The sequence below is a fragment of the Rana temporaria genome, chromosome 9, assembly GCF_905171775.1.
Source record: "Rana temporaria chromosome 9, aRanTem1.1, whole genome shotgun sequence".
NCBI classification, from domain to species: domain Eukaryota; kingdom Metazoa; phylum Chordata; class Amphibia; order Anura; family Ranidae; genus Rana; species Rana temporaria.
The window spans coordinates 31,261,114-31,287,252 of NC_053497.1; the positions used below are offsets into that span (position 1 = coordinate 31,261,114).

The window sequence follows — 26,139 nt, forward strand, 5'->3', positions numbered from 1 at the left end:
GGGTGTACCAAGATGACACAACGTCACTTTAGTTGCATATTCAGAGGGAAATCGGCTTCCTGACTCAGAATACCTGCTTGCTTAATCACACACTAGCCCACCAGCATGATTGCTTACTGCTCCCCAGCCTGCCCGTCCGCTCGGTCACCCGCTCGCTATTTTCTCGGGGGGAGCAATTGCCCTGTTGCCGCCGCCGGAGCTTGACTTTTTTTCGCCAAACACCAGTGGCTACTGATCAAGGATGCATGCATTGTCTCGTCACCATTTGAGGAGGCCACAAGGATGGCGAGCAGCGACAGTGCATGCATGCACTGTGCCTCTTGTCTTCCCGCAGACAAAATGTTGGGTGGCAGGCTTTAAAAAATTTCGTGGACAACAGTCAGACAAAAGTCCAAAGTAGAAACACGCATGCTCAGAAGCAATGCTCACCAAACACAACATAAGCAGAAGGTGCCCAAAGGGTGGCGCTAAAGAACTGAAAAACCACATAGTACGTCACTACGTTTGCGTTTGTTGACCGACAATTGTGTGCCGTTTGTATGCAAGACAAGTTCCTGGCCAACGCCTTTCAGGCAAAAGTCTGACGCTTTGTCCGCAGAAAATCTGATCATGTGAACGAGGCTTTAGACAAGAAAAAAAAAAAAAACGAATTTTGCTGCCAAAATGAACACTGCAATACAGAGAGTGAACATGGTCACCCTAGAAAAGAAAGTGCATTATTGGCAGGAACACTAGGTGAAAATGCTTGGGGGGGGGGAAAGCCAGAAAAAAAATGAAAACAAATGCAGCCACCACATTCGAGTACTTGTATGCTATATTTTAGATTTTTGTTCTTGAGTTTTGGTATACTTTATTACACAATTCTGAAATGCAGCAAGAATTGGATCTAGGTGGGCCATAGAGTAATTGTACCATTTTAACATTCACCTGGATGTTGTGTGACCTTTATAAATGCCTCTGGCTTGCATCCATTCACAAAAAATATGAACTCTGCAATACTTCACAGTTGAAGGACATGGTCCATATACGAGCTGCAAACAATGAGCCATGTTTTTATATAAAAAAGTCACAATCTTTATTTTTATTTGTGAGACTGGACGATTTACAAGACAATGATGTGGCAAGAGAATGGGTAATAGACTGATGGTCTCAAGACTACTACTTGGACAAGAGAGAAGACGGTTTGTGTTGGGGGTCATGGCAGGAAGTAGCTGAATGGAGTTGTGACACTCTTACAAAGGGTCATAAAAGAACGAACGGTGTCGGATGTATGTGAAGCCCAGTTTAGAGTCTATTGGCATCACACAGTCTGAGGGATAACGGACACTGGCACCGTTTCAGGAACCTCCAATCGGGCGAGGCGGCTCTGCTCCAGAGCGATCGCTTCGGCTGAGTGTTTACACCGCTCAGACCCACACTGGCATGTGAAGTATTTGCTCTTGATGTCCCAGAAACGGTCACCATAGTCAAAACTGAAAACAGACAGACAAGTGTCAGTTAGCACATATAAAATAAAATCTTGCATACATAGGTCGTGTCTGCATATGAAAAAGACGTTCAAACCACACGTGAGGTATCGCCGCAAACATTGAGAGCGAGAGCAATAATTGTTGCTCAAGACCTCCTCTATAACTCTAAATTCGTAACCTGTAAACATTTTTAAAGCGTAGCCCATGGAGATTTTTAACAACCGAAGTTTGGTGCCATTCCACAAGTGTGAACAATTTTAAAGCTTGACATGTTAGGTATCTATTTACTCAATGTAACATCTTTCACTGTAGAAAAAAAAATTGGGCTAACTTTAGTGTTTTTTTTTATTATTCATGAAAGCGTTTCCCCCCCCCCAAAAAACTGCAAAAAAATAAAAAGGGGATGATTATTTTTACATGTAGGAATGCCAGAATTTTCCAGGTATGGAAGCGGTTTAAAGCGGTTGTAAACCGCATATATAATTTTTTTTTTTTTTTTTACCTGCAAGGCAAAATGCATAATCAGCTAGTATGCACCGCATAATAGCGGATTATGAAATACTTACCTCAAAACGAGGTGAACAACACTTACCTGGTTCACGCCGAGCGAGATGTCATCTTGCTCCGGCGTGTCTTCCGGGTATCGCCGCTCCAGCGCTGTGATTGGCTGGAGCGGCGCCGCTCCAGCGCTGTGATTGGCTGGAGCGGCGATGACGTCACTCCCGCGCATGCGATTTAAAATCGGCAGGGTCCGGCGGCTGCCGGATCTTCCGCCGTGGATCCCCCCTGTGCATGCGCCACCCGCATTGCGAGGGGAATATCTCCTTAACCGTACAGGTTTAGGAGATATTCTTTTTACCTACAGGTAAGCCTTGTTATAGGCTTACCTGTAGGTAAAAGTGCAAATTTAAGGTTTACAACTGCTTTAAAAAAATGCAAAAACTACTTCCCATTGCTGAGAAATCATCACTTGCGCTCTGCTGCGACACCAACACTTCCGGGAGTGTCAGTCCTTTGTGTTCTTCCTGCCACTTGAGGTTGGCAAGAGGAACCAGTGAGAACAGCGGAGGAAAAAAAAAAAAAAGAACTCGACAGTCCTAAAAATGTCTGTTTCCCTGGCAAACCCCCCAGGGGACAAATCCTCAGCAACAAAGCAGAGTTCTGTGGAGTGGACAGGAGGAAAGATAAGTGTTTTTACTTTTCTTTACAGGCAACATCTTTATGTTGAACTCTCCACCGATGACAGGGTCACCTTATATATTCTCTACCGATGACAGGGTCACCTTATATATTCTCTACCGATGACAGGGTCACCTTATATATTCTCTGCCGATGACAGGGTCACCTTATATATTCTCTACCGAGGACAGGGTCACCTTATATATTCTATTTTGAGGACAGGGTCACCTTATATATTCTATACGGATGACAGGGTCCCTTTATATATTCTATATTGATGACAGGGTCCCTTTATATATTCTATATTGATGACAGGGTCCCTTTATATATTCTATATTGATGACAGGGTCCCTTTATATATTCTATATTGATGACAGGGTCCCTTTATATATTCTATACGGATGACAGGGTCCCTTTATATATTCTATACGGATGACAGGGTCCCTTTATATATTCTATACGGATGACAGGGTCCCTTTATATATTCTATACGGATGACAGGGTCCCTTTATATATTCTATACGGATGACAGGGTCCCTTTATATATTCTATACGGATGACAGGGTCCCTTTATATATTCTATACGGATGACAGGGTCCCTTTATATATTCTATACGGATGACAGGGTCCCTTTATATATTCTATACGGATGACAGGGTCCCTTTATATATTCTATACGGATGACAGGGTCCCTTTATATATTCTATACGGATGACAGGGTCCCTTTATATATTCTATACGGATGACAGGGTCCCTTTATATATTCTATACGGATGACAGGGTCCCTTTATATATTCTATACGGATGACAGGGTCCCTTTATATATTCTATACGGATGACAGGGTCACTTTATATATTCTATACGGATGACAGGGTCACTTTATATATTCTATACGGATGACAGGGTCCCTTTATATATTCTATACGGATGACAGGGTCCCTTTATATATTCTATACGGATGACAGGGTCACTTTATATATTCTATATTGATGACAGGGTCACTTTATATATTCTATATTGATGACAGGGTCACTTTATATATTCTATATTGATGACAGGGTCACTTTATATTCTGAAATTAGAGTTATTGATTTTAAAAAGGGCATTATCCCCCTTTCTCTTACCCAAGTTCCTCTCCAGCTTTGATGTCCTTTCCACTGAAGAAGGCAATACGTGGAAAACGCAAGTCCTGATGGGACATGAAGACCCTCACTGGGATGAGGTTGGGCTCACACAGATGGTTAATAAAACGGCTGACGTTCCCATAGTATCTGGCATCTATACAGTATACCTCTCCATCCTGGGAAGAAAAAAAAAAAAAATCGTTCCATTGTGTTGCAGATGCTACATATTTCAGTCATCCAGTTATTTTTTTTTTGTAATCCACACTTTACACAAAAAAATAATGAAATACAAGACTGACATTCTAGTATTGGAACCTACAATGCTGGGTGAAACGAAAGGTCTACATACATTACTTGTATAATGATCTGTATTAAAGAGCCTGGCCAATGGCCATGCAGACACTTCCCTGCTAAATTCAACATGGCATTGGAGAGAATTGAAAACATTGACATAAAAGTCTTAATCTTGTTCCTCCCTAGGCCGAGCAACAAGAACACTTGTATGCATGAAGTCACTCAAACTCAAACAGAGCAATTCCAGAATACACTCAACACAGACAATGCCGTCTCTTTCCTTCTATGGGCAGAGCATATGCCTTAGGCCCCTTCACACTGGGGCAGTGGGTGCGACGTCGGTAAAGCGGCACCATTTTTAGTGGCACTTTACCATGAATTTCACGGTGCTATTACCCCCGCTAGCGGCCAAGAAAGGGCTAAAACCACCGCAAAGCGCCTCTGCAGAGGAGGTATAACTGCGGTGCCCATTGATTTCAATGGGCAGGAGAGGTATACGCACTGCTCCATACAGTCCTGCTAGTGCACTAGTTAGGATCGAGGGAAATATGAATTCAGCAATGTACAGAGACATCCTTGAGAAAAACCTTTTTGAAAGTCCATTTTCCAACAGGACAAGTCCCAAAAGTACATAATCAAGATAACAAAGGAGTGGCTACGGGACAACTCCGTGAATGTCTGAGTGGCCCAGCCAGAGCCAAAACTTGAACCCAATTGAACATCTCTGGAGAGATCTGAAAATGGCTGGGCACTGACGCCCCCAATCCAACCTGATGAGTCTTGCAAAGAGGAATGGGAGAAACTGCCCAAAAAATAAAAATAAAATAGGTGTGCCAAGCTTGAAGCATCATACTCAAAAAGACTTGATGCTGTAGTTGGTGCCATAGGAGCTTCAACAAAGTATTGAACAAAGGCTGCGATTACTTATGTACTTGGGATATTTTTCCCATTTTATTTTTAATAAATTTGCAAAGATTTCAAACAAATTTCATTCTCATGTTGTCATTATGGGGTAATGTTTGTAGAATTTTGAGGAAATAAAAGGAATTTAATCTATTTTGGAGTAAGGCTGTAACATGACAAAATGTGGAAAAGGTGAAGCGCTGTGAATAATTTCCATATGCACTCTGCGTGCAAAAGGAGCGACCATTTAAACCAAGGCCAAGATTCAAAGACATGCACATGGGGAAGGAATAAAAAGGGACATCACAGATGTATATTATGTTTACAGAGGAGTTGCAGACCATAGAAGGGCAATTTCATATGAACATTTTAGATATGAATATTATATTGCTTTGTAAAGATCTTTAAGCATCTTATACAGAAGCCACCACTCACCTTATTGTCCAGATCAAACAGATAGGAATCATCTTCTCGAACATCTGCTTCTGCGTCCGAGATCAACTCTCCTACATACCTGCAGCAGGAATTGGGAAACAAATTTACCATCCAAGAGAGAAAAAAAAAACAACGAACAAAAATGCAATAAACCCCCAAAGTGATCAGATGAGACATTCTGTGTTGCCATGAGCCTGCAATTGTCATGAAGGAAAAAAAAAAAAAAAGGCATAAATCTATCCCCTATTTTGTAAATGCTATAACTTTTGCGCAAACCAATCAATTTTACCCAAACTATGTGGAAGAATACGCATCGGCCTAAACTGAGGGAATTTTTTTTTTTTTTTAATTGTGATATTTATTAAATCAAAAAATATTGCGTTTTTCTTCAAAATTTACGCTCTTGTTTATAGCACAAAAAATAAAAACCGCAGAGGTGATCAAATACCAAACGAAATCGCTACTTGTGGAAAAAAAAAAAAAAAAGGATTTCATTTGGGTACAAGTGTTGCATGACTGCGCAATTGTCATTCAAAGTGCAACAGCGCTGAAAACTAAAAATTGGTCTGGGCAGGAAGGGGGTCAAAATGCCCTGTATGGAAGTGGTTAAGAGAACATTTGTATATGTAAAACACTTACTCGCAGATGAAAGATCCTGGTGGAATGTCCTGCAGAGCTCTCACTCCCCAACCCATTTTCGCTGTACGGTATAACTGGAGCCGGACCCTGCAGGAGAGAAGTCTTGTAGCTTACTGTAGAAATACAGGTAATCACCCAATAACAGATCCCACTAGCAAATGTAGAGCAGACGGAACAAGATGTACCAAAACGTTTTGAATGCCAGATGGAGATCCCTTGGTCAGTTTTGGGATTTACACCAAGATTTGATTGTAGTTTTAGCCCCGGTTTACACCGATGTGACATGCATTCCAATGTTGAGTCACATCAAAAGTTGCAAACCATTGAGTGCAATAGAACAGTTATAAGTGCGACTTGAATCGCTCAGACTTAGAAAAGAAAGGTTCCTGCACTACTTTTGGTCTGACTTCGGCACGATTTGCACTGACATCAGTTAAAGCGGATGTGCCACTAAAAAAATATATTAAAAGCCAGCAGCTACAAATACTGCAGCTGCTGACTTTTAATATAAGGACACTTACCTGTCCTGGAGTCCAGCGCCGATCGCAGCAGATGACGAGCCGATCGCTCGTCACCCTGCTGCTCCCCCCTCCATCCACGGTGAGGGAACCAGGAAGTGAAGCGCTCCGGCTTCACTGCCCGGTTCCCTACGGCGCATGCGCGAGTCGCGCTGCGCCCGCCGATTGGCTCCCGCTGTGTGCTGGGAGCCGAGTGTTCCCAGCATACAACGGGGGACGGACGGGAAGCAAGGGAAAAACCCGTCTTTTGCCCGCATCGTAGGGCCGGAAGTGGGTGCAGATACCTGTCTGTAGACAGGTATCTGCACCCCCCTCCCCCTGAAAGGTGTCAAATGTGACACCGGGGGGGGGGGGGTTCCGATCAGTGGGACTCCACTTTAGAGTGGAGATCCGCTTTAAAGAAGTCGTACTGGAAAACCAGTTTCGCAGAAGTCTAAACCGGGCCTTACTAAGCTTTGGGTGGACCTGCAAGTTGAATCAACCGCCCATGCCCACACATTCCCATTGACACGTCACTACGATAGGTAGCCTTACTGACCAATAGCAATGGCGAGAAGACAGTAAAGCGTTGGTACTGGTAGGATATGTCAAAATGTTCTCTGTCAAAACAGCCTGAGATCTATGTAGCACCTCTAGGTTGCCTTCCTTCCCACCATTGACAGAGCTTCTTTAAAACAACCTAACCTCCCACCTCTACCTTAATCTATACACATAAAGGAAGGCGGTCCTGAGAAAAAGATGTAGGCTGCTTTGATAACCTCTCCTGAAATTGTGGGCTGCCTTGTTTTTATGCTAATCTAATGACTTCAAACCCTTTTACTGACCCCAAAACAAATTTGCAGATCAGGAGTTTTGTCATTGCGGACTTAACTTGCTGTATACTTGATCCAGGCTAGTGACCCCAAAAACTAAGAAGGAGGATCCTTAACCTCTTGACCACCGCCCCATGTCAAAAAGACGTCCTCCTTTTTAAAGTTGAATATCTCGATAACGGCAGCAGCTGCTGCCACAACCGAGATATTCATCTTTGCAGGGGGCGGTGGTGTACACGATAACGGCGGTCTCCGCGGCGGATTCGCCGCGAGATCGCCGTTATCGGTGGCGGGAGAGGGGCCCCCCCCCCTCCCGCCGCTCTCCCGCGCTCTCCGCCGCTTACCGGAGCCGTCGGTAGCGGCGGAGGGGATCCGATGTGTCCGGCAGCTGAGCGGGGACGGGACTGAAGGAGAAATCTCCTTCACCCGTCCTCATAGCTCTGCTGGGCGGAAGTGACGTCAAAACGTCAGTCCCGCCCAGCCTCTTAAAGAAACATTTTTTTTTTTGTCATTTGAAAAAATGACATTTTTTTTTTTTTATTATTTTTTTTGCATTTAAGTCTAATTATGAGATCTGAGGTCTTTTTGACCCCAGATCTCATATTTAAGAGGACCTGTCATGCTTTTTTCTATTACAAGGGATGTTTACATTCCTTGTAATAGGAATAAAAGTGATCAATTCTTTTTATTTTATTTTTTTCAGTGTAAAAAATTATAAAACTAAATAAAAATAAATAAGAAAACCAAAAAAAAATTTTTTAAAGCGCCCCGTCCCGACGAGCTCGCGCGCAGAAGTAAACGCATACGCGAGTAGCGCCCGCATATGAAAACGGTATTCAAACCACACAAGTGAGGTATCGCCGCGATCGTTAGAGCGAGAGCAATAATTCTAGCCCTAGACCTACTCTGCAACTCAAAAAATGCAACCTGTAGAATTTTTTAAACGTCGCCTATCGAGATTTTTAAGGGTAAAAGTTTGACGCCATGCCACGAGCGGGCGCAATTTTTAAGCGTGACATGTTGGGTATCATTTTACTCGGCGTAACATTATCTTTCACAATATATAAAAAAATTGGGCAAAATGTATTGTTGTCTTATTTTTTAATTCAAAAAAGTGATTTTTATCCAAAAAAAGTGCGCTTGTAAGACCGCTGCGCAAATACGGTGTGACAAAAAGTATTGCAATGACTGCCATTTTATTCCCTAGGATGTCTGCTAAAAAAAAATATATAATGTTTGGGGGTTCTGATAAATTTTCTAGCAAAAAAAATGTGATTTTCACATGAAGGAGAGAAGTGCCAGAATTTACCTGGTGGGCAAGTGGTTAAGGGTGTTTGTAAGAAAATAAAAAAAAAGTCAGTAGCGACAAATACTGTAGCTGCTGGCTTTCAATAAAAAGACAGATATTTGCCTGTCCAAGGATCCAGCACTGTCCTCACCTGGGCCGGTCTTCAGGTTCCCGGCATGTTTAGGCCTCATGCACATAGGACATTTTTACAGCTGCTCCTAGGGTAGTTTTTTTTTTACAGCCTAAAAACACCTCTCTGTTATTCTGTGTGTCCATGCACACACAGGCTTTTAGGAGCTGTAAGTGGCATAGAAAAAAAAAAAGAAGAAAAAAAGGGATTTTTATTAACAGCTTACCTGTAAAATCCTTTTCTTGTAGTACATCACGGGACACAGAGCAGCATAGCCATTACATATGGGTTATATAGTGTACCTTCAGGTGATGGACACTGGCACTCTCCGACAGGAAGTTCCCTCCCTATATAACCCCCACCCATAGTGGGAGTACCTCAGTTTTGTAGCAAGCAATATGCATCCCAAAATTCCCCATAAGAGGGGTGGGAGCTCTGTGTCCCGTGATGTACTACAAGAAAAGGATTTTACAGGTAAGCTGTTAATAAAAATCCCTTTTTCTTTATCGTACATCACGGGACACAGAGCAGCATAGCCATTACATATGGGATGTCCCCAAGCAATGCTCCATGAGGGGAGGGAGACAACCAGAAAAAAACCAAACAGGAGGTGCCACCGGACAAGAGGAGATTAAACTGCGGCCCGTAGTACCGCCTGCCCAAAGGCTGAATCAGCGTTCCTCCTAACGTCCATTTGATAAAATTTTGCAAATGTGTGGACAGATGACCAGGTTGCTGCCCTGCAGACCTGAGCCATAGAGACCTGGTGATACGCTGCCCAAGAGGCACTTATAGCTCTAGTGGAATGAGCCTTAACCGATAAGGGTGGACTCTTCCCCTTCAGGCCATAGGCCTGAATAATCGTCTGCCTAATCCACTTAGCAATAGTGGCCTTAGACGCTGCCTGGCCCTTTTTGGGCCCTTCCGGCAGAATGAATAAGACGTCCGTCTTACGAATCTGGGCTGTAGCTTCCAAGTAAATCTTTACAGCTCTAACTACATCCAAGGAATGTAGTAACCTCTCTTCCTTAGAAGAAGGCTTTGGAAAAAATGATGGAAGAATCACATCTTGATTAAGGTGAAAATTTGATACCACCTTAGGCAGGAAGGACGGAAGCGGCCGCAAAACGACCCTGTCCTTATGCAATAATAAATAAGGTGCCTTACATGACAAGGCTGCCAACTCCGACACTCTTCTGGCGGATGCCATGGCCACCAGAAACACTAGTTTCCTAGTCAAAAGGACCAAAGGGATCGCGGACAAGGGCTCAAAGGGCTGCCTTTGCAAGGCCGATAGAACCAAATTTAGATCCCAAGGATACAGGGGAGCTTTAATCGGGGGATTCACCCGAATAACACCTTGTAAAAAGGATTTCATTAAGGAATGGGCAGCCAAAGATCTCTGGAAGAAGACCGACAAGGCAGACACCTGCCCCTTGATTGTGCCGACCGCCAAACCTTTTTCCACTCCCAACTGTAAAAACTCCAGGATTCTCCCAATGGTATATTTGCGGGGATCCCATTTCCTGGTTTCACACCAGGTAATATAGGCCTTCCACACCCTATAGTATATTAACCTGGAAACTGGTTTTCTTGCGTTTATAAGGGTGGAAACGACCTGCCCTGAAAGGCCTCTGTTTCTGAGAATCAGGGACTCAGCCGCCAGGCCGTTAAATTTAGGGCCTGTAAGGCAGGGTGGTAGAATGGCCCTTGTGAGAGGAGGTCCGGACGTAGAGGGAGGACCCAAGGCTCCTCTACGGTCATCCTTTTTATCAAGGAGTACCAAGGTCTTCGGGGCCACGCTGGGGCCACGCGAATCGCTGGCTTGCGTTCCCTTTGAATTCTGTGAAGAAGACGGGGTAGCATCCGTATTGGAGGGAAGGCATAGATTAGCGCAAACTGATGCCAAGGGCACACCAAGGCATCTGTCCCGCAGGCCAATGGATCCCTCGTTCGAGAGACAAACTTTGCTACTTTGGCATTGAATCTGGACGCCATAACGTCCACCTCCGGAGTACCCCACTTCCGGCAAATGACCTGGAACACTTCGGGATGGAGGGACCACTCCCCTGGGGACATCTGTTGGCGGCTGAGGAAGTCCGCTTGCCAATTGTCCACCCCGGGGATAAAGATAGCTGAGATGCAGGGGACATGGGCTTCTGCCCATGAAAAGATCCGATCTACCTCCCTTTGGGCTGCCTGACTCCTGGTGCCACCCTGGTGGTTTATATAAGCTACGGCAGTGGCATTGTCGGATTGTACCCTTACTGGGGAGCCCTGCAGAACCTCCGTCCAGCCCAAAAGAGCCAACCGAGCTGCTCGGATCTCTAAGACATTTATGGGTAGGGCTGATTCTGCCCTTGACCATTTCCCCTGTAGGGTTAAATCGTCTAGGACTGCACCCCAGCCTGATAGGCTGGCATCCGTGGTTACTATCCTCCATGAGGGGGGACTGAACGATCTTCCTTTCAGAAGATTTTTTGTGACTAGCCACCAACACAGACTCTGCCTTACCGCATAGGGAAGGGAAATGGGAAGATCCAAGGCCTGGAGTCTTTTGTCCCAGGCCGTGAGAATTGCTCTCTGTAGCCTCCGAGAATGGATCTGGGCATAGGGCACTGCCTCGAAGGTGGCCACTAGCTTTCCCAACAGGCGCATGCAGAGGCGTATAGATGGCCTTGTGCTGCTTAGGACTATGTGGATTAACTCCCTTATCGAGTCCACTCTGGACTGGGGCAGGAAGATCCGTTGTTGTCTTGTATCTAAAATCAGACCTAGATACTCCAACCTTCTTGTGGGCTGTAAAGCCGATTTGTCCCGGTTTAGAACCCAACCCAGGGACTCTAGGCAGTTTACTGCTAGCAACACTGCCCGATTTAAGCCGGCCGCTGAGTGGTCGACTACCAGAAGATCGTCTAGGTAGGCCATGATCAGAATGCCCTGTTCCCTTAGGATGGCTAATACGGGGGCCAGGATCTTCGTAAAAACCCGAGGGGCCGTGGCTAGTCCGAACGGAAGAGCCACGAACTGATAATGCCGATAGTTTAGGGCAAAACGCAGATACCTGTAATGGCCTGGGAAAATCGGAACGTGCAGGTATGCGTCCTTTATATCGATGGAGGCCAAGAACTCCTTTCCTTGGAGGGCGGCCACCACCGAACGAATGGACTCCATTCGAAAGGACCGGACTCTTAAAAAGCGGTTTAATGACTTTAGGTCCAGTATAGGCCTGACGTTGCCGTTTGGCTTCGGGACAACGAAGAGGTTTGAGTAAAACCCTTGTCCTTGCTCCCCTGCTGGTACTTCCATAATCACTCCTTGAGATAGGAGTCGCTCTAGGGCGGACAGAAGTGATGCCTGTCTGAGGGTCGCCTGGAAGTCTTGACGTTTGAAAGTGAGGAGGGGGGAACTCCCGAAACTCCAGCTTGTACCCCTGAGTCACTGAGGACAGAACCCATTGGTCGGTAACTTGGGCCCCCCACAACTCCGAGAATAACCGGAGTCTTCCCCCCACTCGAGAGAGTGGGGGCGCCCCTTCACAAGGCTGCCTTAGGGGCAGCCTTAACCGGCTTACGGTTCCACGGTCTCTTGTTCCCTGCAGCTTGCCCTTGTGGCCTGTTTGCAGATGCGCGTCCAGGAGGCCGTCGATACTGCCTAGAGAATGAGGGCCCTGGAACTGGAGAGGTTGGGCGCTTAAAAGAGGGACCTCGGAACCTTTTCTTAACCGGCAAAAGGGTGCTCTTACCACTAGAGATCTTTTGAATATATTTGTCAAGATCTTCTCCAAACAATCTCTCTCCTTGAAAGGAGAATCCTGTAAGGAGCTTTTTGCAGGGGGTTTCTGCAGACCAGTTCTTTAACCAAAGTAATCTTCTCATGTGGACCAAATACAGGGATAGGCGGGACGCCTGTTGGATTGAATCCTTGATAGCGTCTACCGCGAAACATAAAGCTCTAGGTAGATCGGCTAAGTCCTGAGCCTGTTGAGCCGGGAGGTCCTTTAGGGCCTGCTTGGCCTGGTCCTTTAAAGCCTGGCAGACGCCAATGGCAGCTACAGCTGGCTGGACCACTGCCCCCGCTGTGGCAAAGGATGCCTTCAGTAAGGTCTCAAGCCTTTTATCCACAGGATCTTTGAACATGTGAATATTGTCCACTGGACACGTTAAAGCTTTATTGACACATGATATGGCTGCGTCAACAGTGGGGACAGCCCATTTTTTCGAAAACTCCTCCTCTAAAGGGTACATAACTGCGAACCTTTTAGGAGGCAAAAAAATCCTGTCTGGCTTAACCCAGTCCTGAAATATCAGGTCCTTTAACAAAGGATGGACCGGGAACACCAGGTTGGCTTGGGGCGCTTTTAGGGAGCCCAATGAGGACACAGCGGAGGCCAGAGGCTGAGGCAAAGGCATTTTAAAAGCTGACCGCACCATATCCGTTAAGGACTGAACCCACAATTTTTCTGCGTGAGAAGCTGAAAAAGGTTCTTCTATAGTAGAATCTTCAGAACCTAAATGGTCCAGGTGATCCTCAGCCTGGTCTCCTGTATCTTCCAATTCCTCAGTGGAAAGGACATCTTCCTCAGGAGATTCAAACCTGGGAGACGGGGACCTAGCCCGCTTCTTCCCGGATAAAGAGGCCGTAATAAGAGCGGCCATCCTTTTTTCAAATCCACCCAAGGTGGAGGCTAACATCTCTTCCGTGACATAGGAAGGAGTTGGTTGAATAGGGCCCGCCATAGCACCTAGCAACCCTGATGGCTCACCCAGGGCAGCCACCTCCGGATCCTCCGGGGAGGTAGGGGCAGGTGGATTCTGGGAAATATCCTCCGAGCCCGATGGGGAACCCTTCGGCTTTTTAACACCTTTAGCATTTTTAGCGTTCCCTGCACCCTTAGGAGCCATAATAAACAAATCTGAGATACTCCGCTAATATACAACTAACTGTAATAGCTGGAGAAAAACACACATTTAAATAAATGAGGAAAAAAATTAGGCTAGGGTAATGTTAGACAGAAACTAAACTTCCCAAAACCTAACAAGAGATAGCAATATTGAGCCCCAAGGGCTTAATCATATCCTAATATTGCTTCCCTTAATGCTGGGCTAAGAGAGTACCAAATACTAAGTACTCTGACTGCTACTTAGTACACCGGCTTTTCAGAGAAAATCTGAGCTTAAACAGCTCTTTAGCAAGGTGTGTACAAAAAAACGGCCACTAGGTGTCACTGTGTCAGCATAACATAGGCAAACCTATCCTGCTCAGCTCAGCATCGCTGCTCCGTGTCCCTTCACAGCCTTCAGCAAACTGACAGGCTAAATAGAGTTTTCCCTCTGATGTACAGAGGGGAGGGAACTCCCTGGGCGTCCCCCGCCCCCTCCACGCAGCGTCGGCGCCTATAACAGTGCGCGCGCACGCGCGCTCCTGACGCCGCTCTACAGGAAGCAGGAAGCAGAATCCGTGTGGGGAGAGGAGCCCGGGAGCTGCTGGAGACACACAGACATCAGGAAGTAATTTAAACCTGACATGCTCCCCTTTACATTTCATGGAGCAAAAACACCTTGTAGCAGCAGCAGCAGTCTATTAGCCCAGCCAGAGGAACAGTATACCTGGGTGTTTGAGCCATCCAGTCATGCAGACTTTGTGGTTTCTCTTTAGCCCATGCACAGAGGCATAAAAAAGGCTTTTCCCCAGAGTCCCCTGTGGGGAGCCCACTGACAAACCAAGTTCCGTAGGCCCCCCGCTTACCTTTCCACGCCGCAGGGTATTGCTCATGCAAGAGGCCCAATCTTCCCCCTTCACCGTGGGTATGGTCATAGACCTTCAGGGACCGGGGTCCAAGTCAGGAACACCACACACCTGGACCTATACAGCACTACTGGCAGCAGGTATCCATAGGTTAAAAAACCCAGTCCTGGAACCCAGAGTCCAGCCCTCCAAGGAGAGGCATTATAGGCAAAACCCCATCCACGAATTGGGGCCCGGGTACCGTCCACTTTGGCTATGAAGCACCTTGGACGGATCCGGTCGGCTGGCCCTGGTCCCAAGGACAAACTGCAGGCACAACCTTCAACGTGCACCAACACCTAAGACACTGGCGAAAAAACTGAGGTACTCCCACTATGGGTGGGGGTTATATAGGGAGGGAACTTCCTGTCGGAGAGTGCCAGTGTCCATCACCTGAAGGTACACTATATAACCCATATGTAATGGCTATGCTGCTCTGTGTCCCGTGATGTACGATAAAGAAAACACACACACACACACACACACACACACACACACACACACACACACACACACACACACACACACACACACACACCAGGGCCAGTGCGTTCTGGAGCAGCAGTGTTACAGGTATAAAAATGCCTGAGGCAGCTGTATACAGCATTAAGAATTTGGGAGTGGAAAATAGAAGATGGCAGAGAAACGCCGCTTAACGCCAACACACCTAAATGCACGCGAACACCACTACAAAACGCTTCTAAAAGCGGGTTTTTACAGCCCCTTTTTTCTGGCGTCGGTACTGGCTTTGCAGCTCATTTTTTAAAATGTCTTGTGTACATGAGGCCTTAGTATGGGAAGGCGGCTGTGACTCCTTGCGGCTTCACAGCTTGCTTTCCACTGCACGTGTGCAAGCTACACTGTGTGAATAGTCCCACAGCCTCCTGAGACCTGTGACGTGTCCCGAGAGGTTGTGGGTAGTGGTGGGTGCAAGAGCGTACCTACCAAAATGAGGTACCTGCTGAACAACCATCCCCCTCAAAAAAAATGCAAGAGTGGCATTAAAGTTTCACTTTAAGTCAGCATGATGTTGAGGCAAATAGCAACTCTAAACAGGAACGCCAAAAAAATAAAACAGCTCAACTCTTAACTCCTAAACCCTCAACTTTGTCCTAATTCCCAACATTAACCTATCCATCGTACATAAGCCTTACTTATACAGGTCTGTGCTCTCCCCTGTGCTTTGGTAAACCAGTTCAGAACTAGTGTTATAACTGACCCGTTCCTATACAGCTCAGGAAGCTAGGGAGTATCACTGTTGGCATTGTCCTTTGTATACATACTTGATGCCACTCTGCACAACTCTGTTTTTACATGATTGCCAGCAGGCACAGGCTTGGTTACATTCAAAAATGAGTGGAGGTTCAATCTTGTTGAATTCCTGAAGCAGACGGCCATCCTGATATTAAGACAAAAAAAATGGGAAATAAATACATTTTTGCATATGCATACATAACATATCTATTGTCTAAAGTATCCAGAGGTGATTTTCTAAAGATTAAATATTAAAAGGAAGTATATAATTGCTATGGGCGCCTTATTCTTTTGTACATATGTGACATGGTCCACTGACTAAAGAACTGTGGCCGATATGAAGCAGGGGGCGTTAGAAGGCAAAAAGTTTAAATTCTTTATTTCGGTAGTTATTGACCCCACCCTCTAGGAGAGGGGCCTATACCCCGCTGACTCTGTACCAACCGAGAAATGACGACATAATATAATCTCTCACCTTATCATACCAGCATCGGATGCTCAGTTGTCCACACAGGCAGTTACTAGATGAACAGTCATCCTGGCAGCTGCAGTTCTGTATACAGAGGAAGAGTCAGTAAGATGCAGAGAGCATGATGGGAAAAGAGAGAAAAGGAGGCCATGCAATACCTGGAGGTGGGTGATATTACGGTCGATGCTCATGGCTGATGTTTCACAGTTCTCCGATACATATTTATAGTCCTCGGGAGAAAGCTCCTCATCTATGCCATTTACACAAGGAATAGGAAAATTTTCATATCCGTGTGCAATATCCCTGTGAATGAAAGAAATCGATGATATCAGTATTGCTACTCTAGCAATCACTCCACAGATCGGGTTTTACTCTACTAAGTACACAGTCTACCCAGTGATGGAAAAAGTGGCCTTCATTTTGCCAAAACTATGTATAAAAATACACAATAGAAGGAGAATGCAAGAAGTAGGTAAATTTATTCACAACGGTCACTCAGATACAGGAAGCTACTTTCATATTTTTAGCTCAGCAAACTGCAATACGAATCGCATTTCACCCATTGCAAGCGTACATAAAGCCACCACCGATTACCCCAACCCACCTGCTGATAATCCTTTCAGTGCGTACAGCTCTGTTTTGGATCCCTTGCCGGATCTTGCGGTTGAGCTGTAAGGCGTACCAGACATCGGTGTGCTCCAGTGTAAGGTCACATGGTGTGTCGCCTTCGTTGTTACGCACTTCTGTGTCCGCCCCACGAGACAGGAAGAGACTAAAAAGGACAATAGAAAGACAACTGAAAAAAAATGTTTTTAAAAGGGAAACCATAATATTTAAGTCAAATTATATAGTTCTACCGCTTTGAAGATCCATAATTTAGCACAGTGGTCTCCAAACGGCAGCCCTTTGCTTGCCTTTATCCGGCCCTTAAGGCACTAGCCGCCCCCCCTGGCCCCAACAACGGGGCACTAGCCGCCGCCCCCCCTGGCCCCAACAACGGGCACTAGCCCCCCCCCCCCCCTGGCCCCAACAACGAGGCACTAGCCATCCCCCCTGGCCCCCAACAACGGGCACTAGCCGTCCCCCCTGGCCCACAACGGGGCACTAGCCGACCCAATGACACCAACTAATCCCCCTAATACCAAAGATGGGGTATCGTTTACTCCCACAGTCACAGTCTGGGCCCCCTAAAGTCTGAAGGGGAGTAAACTGGCCCTTTGCTTAGAAAGTTTGGGGACCTCTGGTTTAGCGCAAGCATCACACTTGCAAAGGAGCAATGGAATATGTATCAACTGCAACCTCTGTTCAGAAGCAGGTTAAAAAAGGAGTATATCTTTAAAGCCAGCCATATATGGATTAAAATGTGTCCGATTCAGCAGGGACCAGGCTGAATTTCGATCCATGTATGAGCTAGCTGATTTTACACACTTCGACCTGTTGATTGACTACTGTACAACGAGCCTGTCCGTTTTTTTTCCAAGCGATCAGTGCCGCTGGCTATGGCCAAAACACAATAGTGCTGCAGGAAGGATTCCCTCTTTTTTTCAACCCTCTGCTTGAACGAAAAAAAGATATATAATGTATGGTTTGCCTTAGCTATAAAACAGAATGCTTGGAGACATGCTGTGGTTTTTTACAATTTCACAAACTGCATTCCATTTTTCTTTTCACATACCGATTGTCAAGAGTAGCAGCTTGGCAACACAGTTGGGTACTCACTTGACACAGTGGATAAAGCCCTCCCGGGCTGAAATATGCAAGGGTGTGTCTCCATGGAAGTTCACGGCGTGTATGTCGCATTGTGCATTAAGGAGAACCTCCGCAATTTCGGCACTGCCGGTAAAGGATGCCCAGTGCAGGCAGATGTTTTTCTCCTGTGTAAGAGACGAAATACATTACAGAAATGATCCCTAAACTTCTGTCTTTAATTACGATTACAAACCGTTTAGTATCCAAGGATCAGATGCATAGTAAAGTTACTATATGTTTCCACCCCTTACACAAAGCTCGGCAGTAAAAGGAAATCATATACATTTTCAGTAGGTACACATTTTGTATTAGCAACGCTATTGTCCTAAAGAATGAACCAGTACTTTGCATATTAAGAGCAAAGAAAAAAGATTCAACTTATGGCTAATCCCCACAGCAGCCTATATTTACCTTCCCTTTGCTCCACAGCTGCTTACATTACTTCTGGGAGCAGACATGCATACCAAAAGTACTTTTGGGTAGGTTTTAGGTAAAAACTGGGAGGCGACTTTTCTCTTGCATGACTGCACTGGTGATTGGCCCATCACTGTCACAAGGGGCAGAGAAATAGCCTTACATGCTGTGTGAGCTCCACCAAGGAGTGGCAGGGTAGTAAAGAAAAGGCAAGTTTAACCCCGACCGCCGCATGTATATATACACACACACGTCGGCAGAATGGCACGTACAGGCACATTGGCGTACCTGTACGTCCCTGCCTTCTAGCGGGTGGGGGGTCCGATCGGGACCCCCCCCCGCTACATGCGGCGGTCGGGTTCCCTCGGGGAGCAATCCGGGACGACGGCGCGGCTATTTGTTTATAATCGCTCCCCGGAGCTGAGGAATGGGGAGAGCCGTATGTAAACACGGCTTCCCCGTGCTTCACTATGGCACTGCATCGATCGAGTGATCCCTTTTTTGGGAGACTCGATCGATGACGTCAGTCCTACAGTCACACCCCCCTACAGTTGTAAACACACACTAAGTGAACCCCAACTCCTACAGCGCCACCTGTGGTTAACTCTCAAACGGCAACTGTCATTTTCACAATAAACAATGCAATTTAAATGCATTTTTTGCTGTGAAAATGACAATGGTCCCAAAAAATGTGTCAAAATTGTCCGAAATGTCCGCCATAATGTCCCAGTCACGTAAAAAAAAAAAAAAAAAAAAAAAATATATAAATCGCTGATCACCGCCATTAGTAGTAAAAAAAAAAAAAAAAATGCAATAAAACTATCCCCTATTTTGTAAACGCTATAAATTTTGCGCAAACCAATCGATAAACGCTTATTGCGATTTTTTTTACCAAAAATAGGTAGAAGAATACGTATCGGCCTAAACTGAGGAAACATTTTTTTTAAATATGTTTTTGGGGGATATTTATTATAGCAAAAAGTAAAAAATATTGAATTTTTTTTCAAAATTGTCGCTCTATTTTTGTCTATAGCGCAAAAAATAAAAACCGCAGAGGTGATCAAATACCACCAAAAGAAAGCTCTATTTGTGGGGGAAAAGGGACGCCAATTTTGTTTGGGAGCCACGTCGCACGACCGCGCAATTGTCTGTTAAAGCGACGCAGTGCCGAATTGTAAAAACCCCTTGGGTCATGTAGCAGCATATTGGTCCGGTCCTTAAGTGGTTAAGCTGCTTTCGAGTAGGAGGAGGGGCAAGAAATTGCGTAGATCACCACACGATTGCGGTAATCTTGTCCGGAAGTGGGAACCTGGCTGACAGGTATCCGCTCCCCCCGAAAGGTGCCAAATATGGCAGCAGAGGGGGAGCAAACAAGCGGAGCTTCTCCTCTTGGGTGGAGCTCAGCTTTATTGTGATATGCAGAAATTAAATGAATAGCGCAAGAGCAGCAGCAGAAAAAACTCACACCTCTCCTGCACCTCTGGAAGTGTTGGTGAGGGTTGTGGCATGTCCTAAAAGTTATGTAAAGGCCAGGGATATTCCAGTTTTGAAAAAAAAGGTGTCTGCTTGTATTCTCAGCTTTATTACAGGCATTTATATAGCGCCACCAATTTACACAGCACTTTGCATACTGTACCCATCAGTCCCTGCCCTCTATGTGCTTATAAGCTAAGGTCCCCATCTCTTTCCATACATATACACACTAGGGTCAATTTAGATAGGAACCAATAATCCCAGTGCGGGAGGAAACCACAGTACACAGAAGGGGCTAGCTTACACTTGCTTCAAAAACAAGGCTTCGGATAGGCTTTGTTAAAGCTCCCTGAACGGCAATCAAAGCTCCTGTCACTAGATAAAATGGTTCACTTACAGTTTTGTTTACACCCACTTTTGCTTCGGCTTCACTTCAAAAATTATACCCCACGTAGCTTTAGTGGTACTTCAAAGCCTCCATAAAAGTCTATGACAAAGCTCGCTTGAAGGACCTAAAGCTTTTGAGAGGCTTTAATTCAGCTTTTGGAGAAATTTCAGGTATGACACACAGCACCTGCCAAGCTTCAACAAAGCTTCAAAAGAGCATCAACGGAAGCATCATTAAAGCTTCATCGAAACACCGCCGAAGCTTTAAAAACACATAAAAGCATGTTGAAGCGGTAGGCACTTTGATGTGTGTTGAAGTCAAGTGTAAATGAGCCCTTAGAGAACAAGCAAACTCCATGCAGATAGTGTCCTGGGCAGGATTCAAAACTAGCACGCCAGTACAGCAAAGCAGAAATAATAACTATTAAAGCGGGAGTAAAGGCTATACTGATTTTTTTTTATGGGTCCCCCCGGCAGCATTAAGCCATAATGTACTAGTATACACTGCATACTAGTACAGTAACAGACTTGCCGTATTTAATCGGCGTATATCGCGCACTTTTTTGCCCTGAAAATCAGGGCAAAATCGTGGGTGCGCGATATACGCCGATACCCGCGCCGAGTTTTGAATACTGCGCCGGCATATACCGAGCGCAGTACACTCGGGCAGGCTCGGCCAGTCTCGGCTTCTTCCGCGGTCACGTCCTGGACGTACAGGACGTGAGCGCGACAGTTGCCGAGCCTGCCCGAGTGTACTGCGCTCGGCATATGCTGGCGCAGTATTCGGCGCGGGAAACAAGCGGGGAGGACGCCGCGAGGACGCCGGACCCGCCGAAGAGGACACCGGACCCGCCGAAGAGGACACCGGACCCGCCGCAGAAGGACACCCGACGACACAGAAGGACGCCGGACCCGCCGAAGAGGACACCCGAAGCCGCAGAAGGACGCCGGACCCGACGAGGCCGCCGATGGACGCCGCGCAAGACACCAAAACTAAGTACAAAAATAACTTTTTTTCCCACAGGTTTGGGGGTCACTTTGGGGGTGCGCGGTATACGCGGGAGCGCGTTATACCGCGATAAATACGGTACCTACAAAACGCAGCCCTTGAGCACTGCGCTCTCACCACTCTCCCTTGCCCCCCTGCTGCTTTCATCTTCGCACGGTCTTTCTTCCAGGTTTGCGACATTCGGACGCTTTATTGGCTGTGCCAGGGCGATGTCACTCTTGCGCATGTGCACAAGAGTCACATGGCAGTGGTACACAGAGCGGGCCGTAAATGTGGTCTGAGCTGCACATGTGCATCTCAGATCACATTGCTCGCTGACAGGCAGAGGGCTGATGAAAGAAGATACTGCTAGGGTCTCCGTTATAAAAACCCTGCCCGTCAGCGAGTTTTTGTACAAACTGAGTTTACTACCACTTAAAGCGGGGGTTCACCCTAAAAAAAAAAAAAAAAAAAAATTCTCTACCATGCCATCCAACATACTAGCGCGAGCTAAAGAATGCCTTTATTTTTTTGCGCCGTACTCACAGTTTAATCCCGTAGTTAAGTTTCAGACTCCCCGCGAGGAGTAGGCGTTCCTATGCAGAGGGGAACATGATTGACGGCCGGCTATGGCGCGTCACGCTTCCCGAAAATAGCCGAAATAGGACTCTGTTTCTTCATGGTGCCTGTGCAGTCAGCTCCTAGTCTGTGCGCAGGCGCCGTATAGCGCCGTGAAGAGCAGAGTCCTACTCCGGCTATTTTCGGGAAGTGTGACGCGCCATAGCCGGCCGTCAATCATGTTCCCCTCTGCATAGGAACGCCCATTCCCCGCGGGGAGTCTGAAAACTTAACTACAGGATTAAGCTGAGTACGGCGCAAAAAAAATAAAAAATAAAGGCATACTGTAGCTCACGCTAGTATGCTGGATTTCATGGTAGAAACTTGTTTCTAGGTTGTACTGAAGCTGATCGATGGATCGACTTCAGTACAAACAGCCTGCCCATAGATGGATTGAATCTCAACCGGGCCTTACTGAACCGACTGAAATTCCATCCAACAGCCAATCAGCTCTCAGGTTTTTTTTTTTTTGTCCTGGACAATGACTGAAGAAATCTTTTAAAATCAGGATGTTTTCAAGTGTCTCGTTTCATTGCATATCCCAAAAATAAGAGGATTGTTACAAAGGAAAGGATAGATATTTTCTCAACTATGAATCTAAAAACTACTCAACTATGAAAAACAAAAAAACACACACATTACGGATCCCAACAGCAAGACATATATACTCACATTGTCCTGCAGGGTAACATCCGCCCCCCGAGTCAGCAACGTACGGATGACATCGATGTGCTTGTGTTCTGCTGCCCAGATGATGGGTGTCCAACCACCATTATCCTAAACAGACCAAAGACAGGTAATTAGGAAGGTTTTGATGGGGAGTATACAACAACACCAAACATTGTAAGGGTTGTGCTCTCACCTGGGCATTCACATTGACCTGGCCTGTAGCCAGAAGAAAGCTCAACAATTCCTGATTACCACTCTTGGCTGCATGATGAAGACAGGTTGAGCCATCCTCTTCCTGAAAAAGTGCAATAGGTTAAAAATTGGCAATTCCACCAAAACAACAAAATTTGTGCAAAAAAAAGAGAAATTATCCATCTAAAGATTGGTTAAAAAAAAAAAAAAAAAAAATCCCCATGCCCTTGTGACCACACCATGCTACAAAAGGAGGGTGGTATCACTATTCAGACTAAAAGTAAATGTTTAAGCTGGGTTCACACTGTTAAGAATTGGATGCGAGTTTCCCTGCATCCAATTCATGTCAGGAGATTGTGACCGGCTCTCTGGAGTCCTGTGCGTCTTTTGGTCAGGTTCAGGTCCGAATTTCGGCCAAAAAAAACATGCTGAAATCAGACATGAAACAGTGAATGGAGACGCACCGGACTCCTGCTGTGAGCCGCCGTGTTCTCCAGTGTGAACCCAGTCTAATTCTCTGCCCTTAAAGAGAATGTAAAGCAGATTCATGAAATTTGAGCTGGGCACATATATCTGCAGTATTTTGTCATCTCTTTTCAATGAGCCAAGTCTTATAGCTCTCTTCTCAGGCTGATAACAGAGGAACCGTTCAGAACTCCTGACATATTTTTTGACTTTTTAGACAAAAAGCAGCCAGAATCTTTTGTCAAAGGAGGTTGCTAAAATAGAATAGCAGAGCGCAGCTCCTATTACAAAACTGCTCTAATGCCGGATTCACACCTATGCGAATTGAGTGCGGCTTAAACTGCATCCAATACGCAGAACATTTCTAAATACATTGTTTTCAATGAGGCTGGTTCACATATGTGCGATGCATTCGCACTGCGCTTTGCAGAAAAAACGTTTGCGTATTTTAGGCATTTCGGTGCGGCTCAGGCCCATTATCTTCTATGGGTACGCAGCTGATTCGCAGATGTGTCAATTTCTCTTGATTTGTCTCATTCAGCTCAATACATTTCCCCCCTCCCCCTCCCAGGTCTCCAAATCCGCAGCTAATCTGCAGCTGAAACGCAATGGATCTGCTGAACAGTTCTCTTATCTCTCTGCAGAGATAAGAGGGATGAAATTCGCACCGCACAAGTGTGATTCCGGCCTGAGAGTCTCTACCTATGAGGAGAGGGGGTGTGTGCCTTTCCTCCAATCAGCAATGTTAGCCATCTTGGCTGTATGCCCTCTGTGTTAACCAGAAAGAGAAAATCTAACACGTTCTCAACTTTTTAAACAGTATATAAATGTGAAGACAGCATATATACATATAAAACCTATGTAGAGAGATTTGATTCATCTGAGGCTGTTCACTTCACTGGGTGTATGGAGGGTTTACATCCACTTTAAATTCCGTCAGATCCAACAAAGATTGGTCTGATAGCTGTTCTAGAACAGTTTCTATTCAAATACCACTAATTAAACAGTAAGCTAGAAGTAAGGCTAGGGAATAGATTGCAGATCTCGAGGGTAAAGAATGAGATGTCATACAATTTCAAACAATCCCCACTCACGCTGCAAAACTGAACTATGTGATATAAACGATTCACGATCTCTGCAACAATATACACCCCCCCCAGTGATACTTAAGGTAATCAGATAGATAGTTTACCACATAACAAATATTAAAAATATTCATAAAATTCTACTTTCAATAGCGTTGCAAGGTAAAATTTTAAGCAGATTTTTAACATTTGTGTCATATTTCATGGTATGTGGTGAAATATCTACCCGATTAGCTTAAATGGAGAATGAGATGAGCAGTGTTTGCTCTAAGAGTAGCGAGCCAGTGGCATTACCATTACCTTGTGGTAAACACAAGCTCCATGCTGAGACAGATATTTGGCAACCCCTGTATGATTGTTCACGACAGCTTCCAGAAGAGGGGTGCGGAGGATTTTGTCAGTGGCGTTTATGTGGGCACCAGCCTGAAAAGGACAGCAAAGCACATGAAAAACACAAAAGAGGTAAATGGGGCAGAGCATATCTGTCTGTCAGAGAAGACAAGTTACCTGCACAAGAACATGGCAGAGCTCCACACTTCCCCTCTGTGCTGCAGCATGCAGTGGACTCCTCTTCAACTGCTGGTCATTCAGGAAACTGGAATCCTGGTTATCCGCTGAGACAAATTACAAAAGGCACAGAGAGTAAGGACAATGCATTTTTTTTTTTTTTTTTTTTTTTTTTTGAGTTTGTGGAGTAGACTGCCGACAATATTAAAGCCATCATCTTAAAGTGGTTCTAAAAGATGAAGGTTTTTTACCTTCATGCATTCTTTGCATGAAGGTAAAAAATGTTGTGTGTGCAGCTTGCTTGCCCCCCCCCCCCCTTGTACTTGCCTGAACCCCATCTCGATCCAGTGATGTACACAAGAGCAGAGGCTCTTCGGCTCTCTCCCTCATTCGCTCAGAGACAGCAGAAGGAGCCATTGGCTACCGCTCTTAATCACAGCCAGTGAGAAGGGGCCGAGACCCGCTCTGTCACTGGACACACAGCAGGGCTTGGGAGGGAGCCCGCACGAGTGCCCATACAACAAGCAGCCAGGAGCGCCAGTGGCAGACCCAAAATGAGGATCGGGGCTGCTCTGTACAAAACCACTGCGATGGACTCAGGCGCGAGCCCCAACGAGTGCCCCCACAGCAAGTGGCTTGCTATGGGGGCACCAAGTAGGGTGGAAAGGACCAGGAGTGCCAGTGCAGGACCTGAGAAGGAGGAGGTTTGGGACTGCTTTGTGCAAAATCACTGCACAGAGCAGGCAAGTATGACATGCATGTAATTTCTATAAAAAGAAAGTATGCCTTTGGTCTCACTTTAAGGAGAAAAAAAAAATCATGGCTCCAATAAGTGAAGCATCTGTGATTAAAGCTTACCTCTCTGTCTCTTTTTTTTGGGACAGAGTGGGTGATGTATAAAACAGGCAAATTCATATGCCCCAGTAAAGGAGATGGGAGGAATAGATACTAACCAAATACTATTGACATCATATACTGAGCTTTATGCTGGCTTTGTGGCTGCAGAGTTTTAAAGCACCGCCTGCAAAAAAGAATTTATACTCCCCTGTTCCAACCACCTTTTCCTCATTTTGGCTCTTGAAGAGCTGTGGCCTTGCAAAATCTTCACATTAGGACACTTCTGGGAGTGTTGGTTCCAGAGTCTCCTGTCCTGAGCTGTGCTTCCATCTGCTGGCCCTGAAATCGATACTTGGTCCTGTACTGATGTAGGGCCCAGTGAATAGAATCACAGAGTGACAGGGAACATGAACATTTAGCCAGGATTCTGCAGGAGGCCATAGCTTGGCGAGA

At 45.8% G+C, this 26,139-nt stretch overlaps 1 protein-coding gene across 3 annotated transcripts in view; it reads right to left on the reverse strand.

Annotated features, from left to right (window-relative positions):
- Positions 1 to 1,046: 1,046 nt before the first annotated feature.
- EHMT2 (euchromatic histone lysine methyltransferase 2) overlaps positions 1,047 to 26,139 on the reverse strand; it is a 48,279-nt gene continuing 23,186 nt past the window's right edge. For all 3 annotated transcript variants that reach the window (XM_040323069.1, XM_040323071.1, XM_040323070.1), the window contains 13 exons: positions 24,850 to 24,956; positions 24,643 to 24,765; positions 22,794 to 22,895; positions 22,604 to 22,708; positions 18,022 to 18,176; positions 16,907 to 17,074; positions 16,461 to 16,605; positions 16,309 to 16,386; positions 15,863 to 15,978; positions 6,045 to 6,131; positions 5,406 to 5,484; positions 3,774 to 3,949; positions 1,047 to 1,472 (listed from right to left, as the gene is read on the reverse strand). In XM_040323069.1, coding sequence (XP_040179003.1) covers positions 1,301 to 1,472; positions 3,774 to 3,949; positions 5,406 to 5,484; positions 6,045 to 6,131; positions 15,863 to 15,978; positions 16,309 to 16,386; positions 16,461 to 16,605; positions 16,907 to 17,074; positions 18,022 to 18,176; positions 22,604 to 22,708; positions 22,794 to 22,895; positions 24,643 to 24,765; positions 24,850 to 24,956 — 1,613 coding nt within the window. In that variant the 3' untranslated portion in view covers positions 1,047 to 1,300. The remainder of the gene's footprint in view (positions 1,473 to 3,773; positions 3,950 to 5,405; positions 5,485 to 6,044; positions 6,132 to 15,862; positions 15,979 to 16,308; positions 16,387 to 16,460; positions 16,606 to 16,906; positions 17,075 to 18,021; positions 18,177 to 22,603; positions 22,709 to 22,793; positions 22,896 to 24,642; positions 24,766 to 24,849; positions 24,957 to 26,139) is intronic.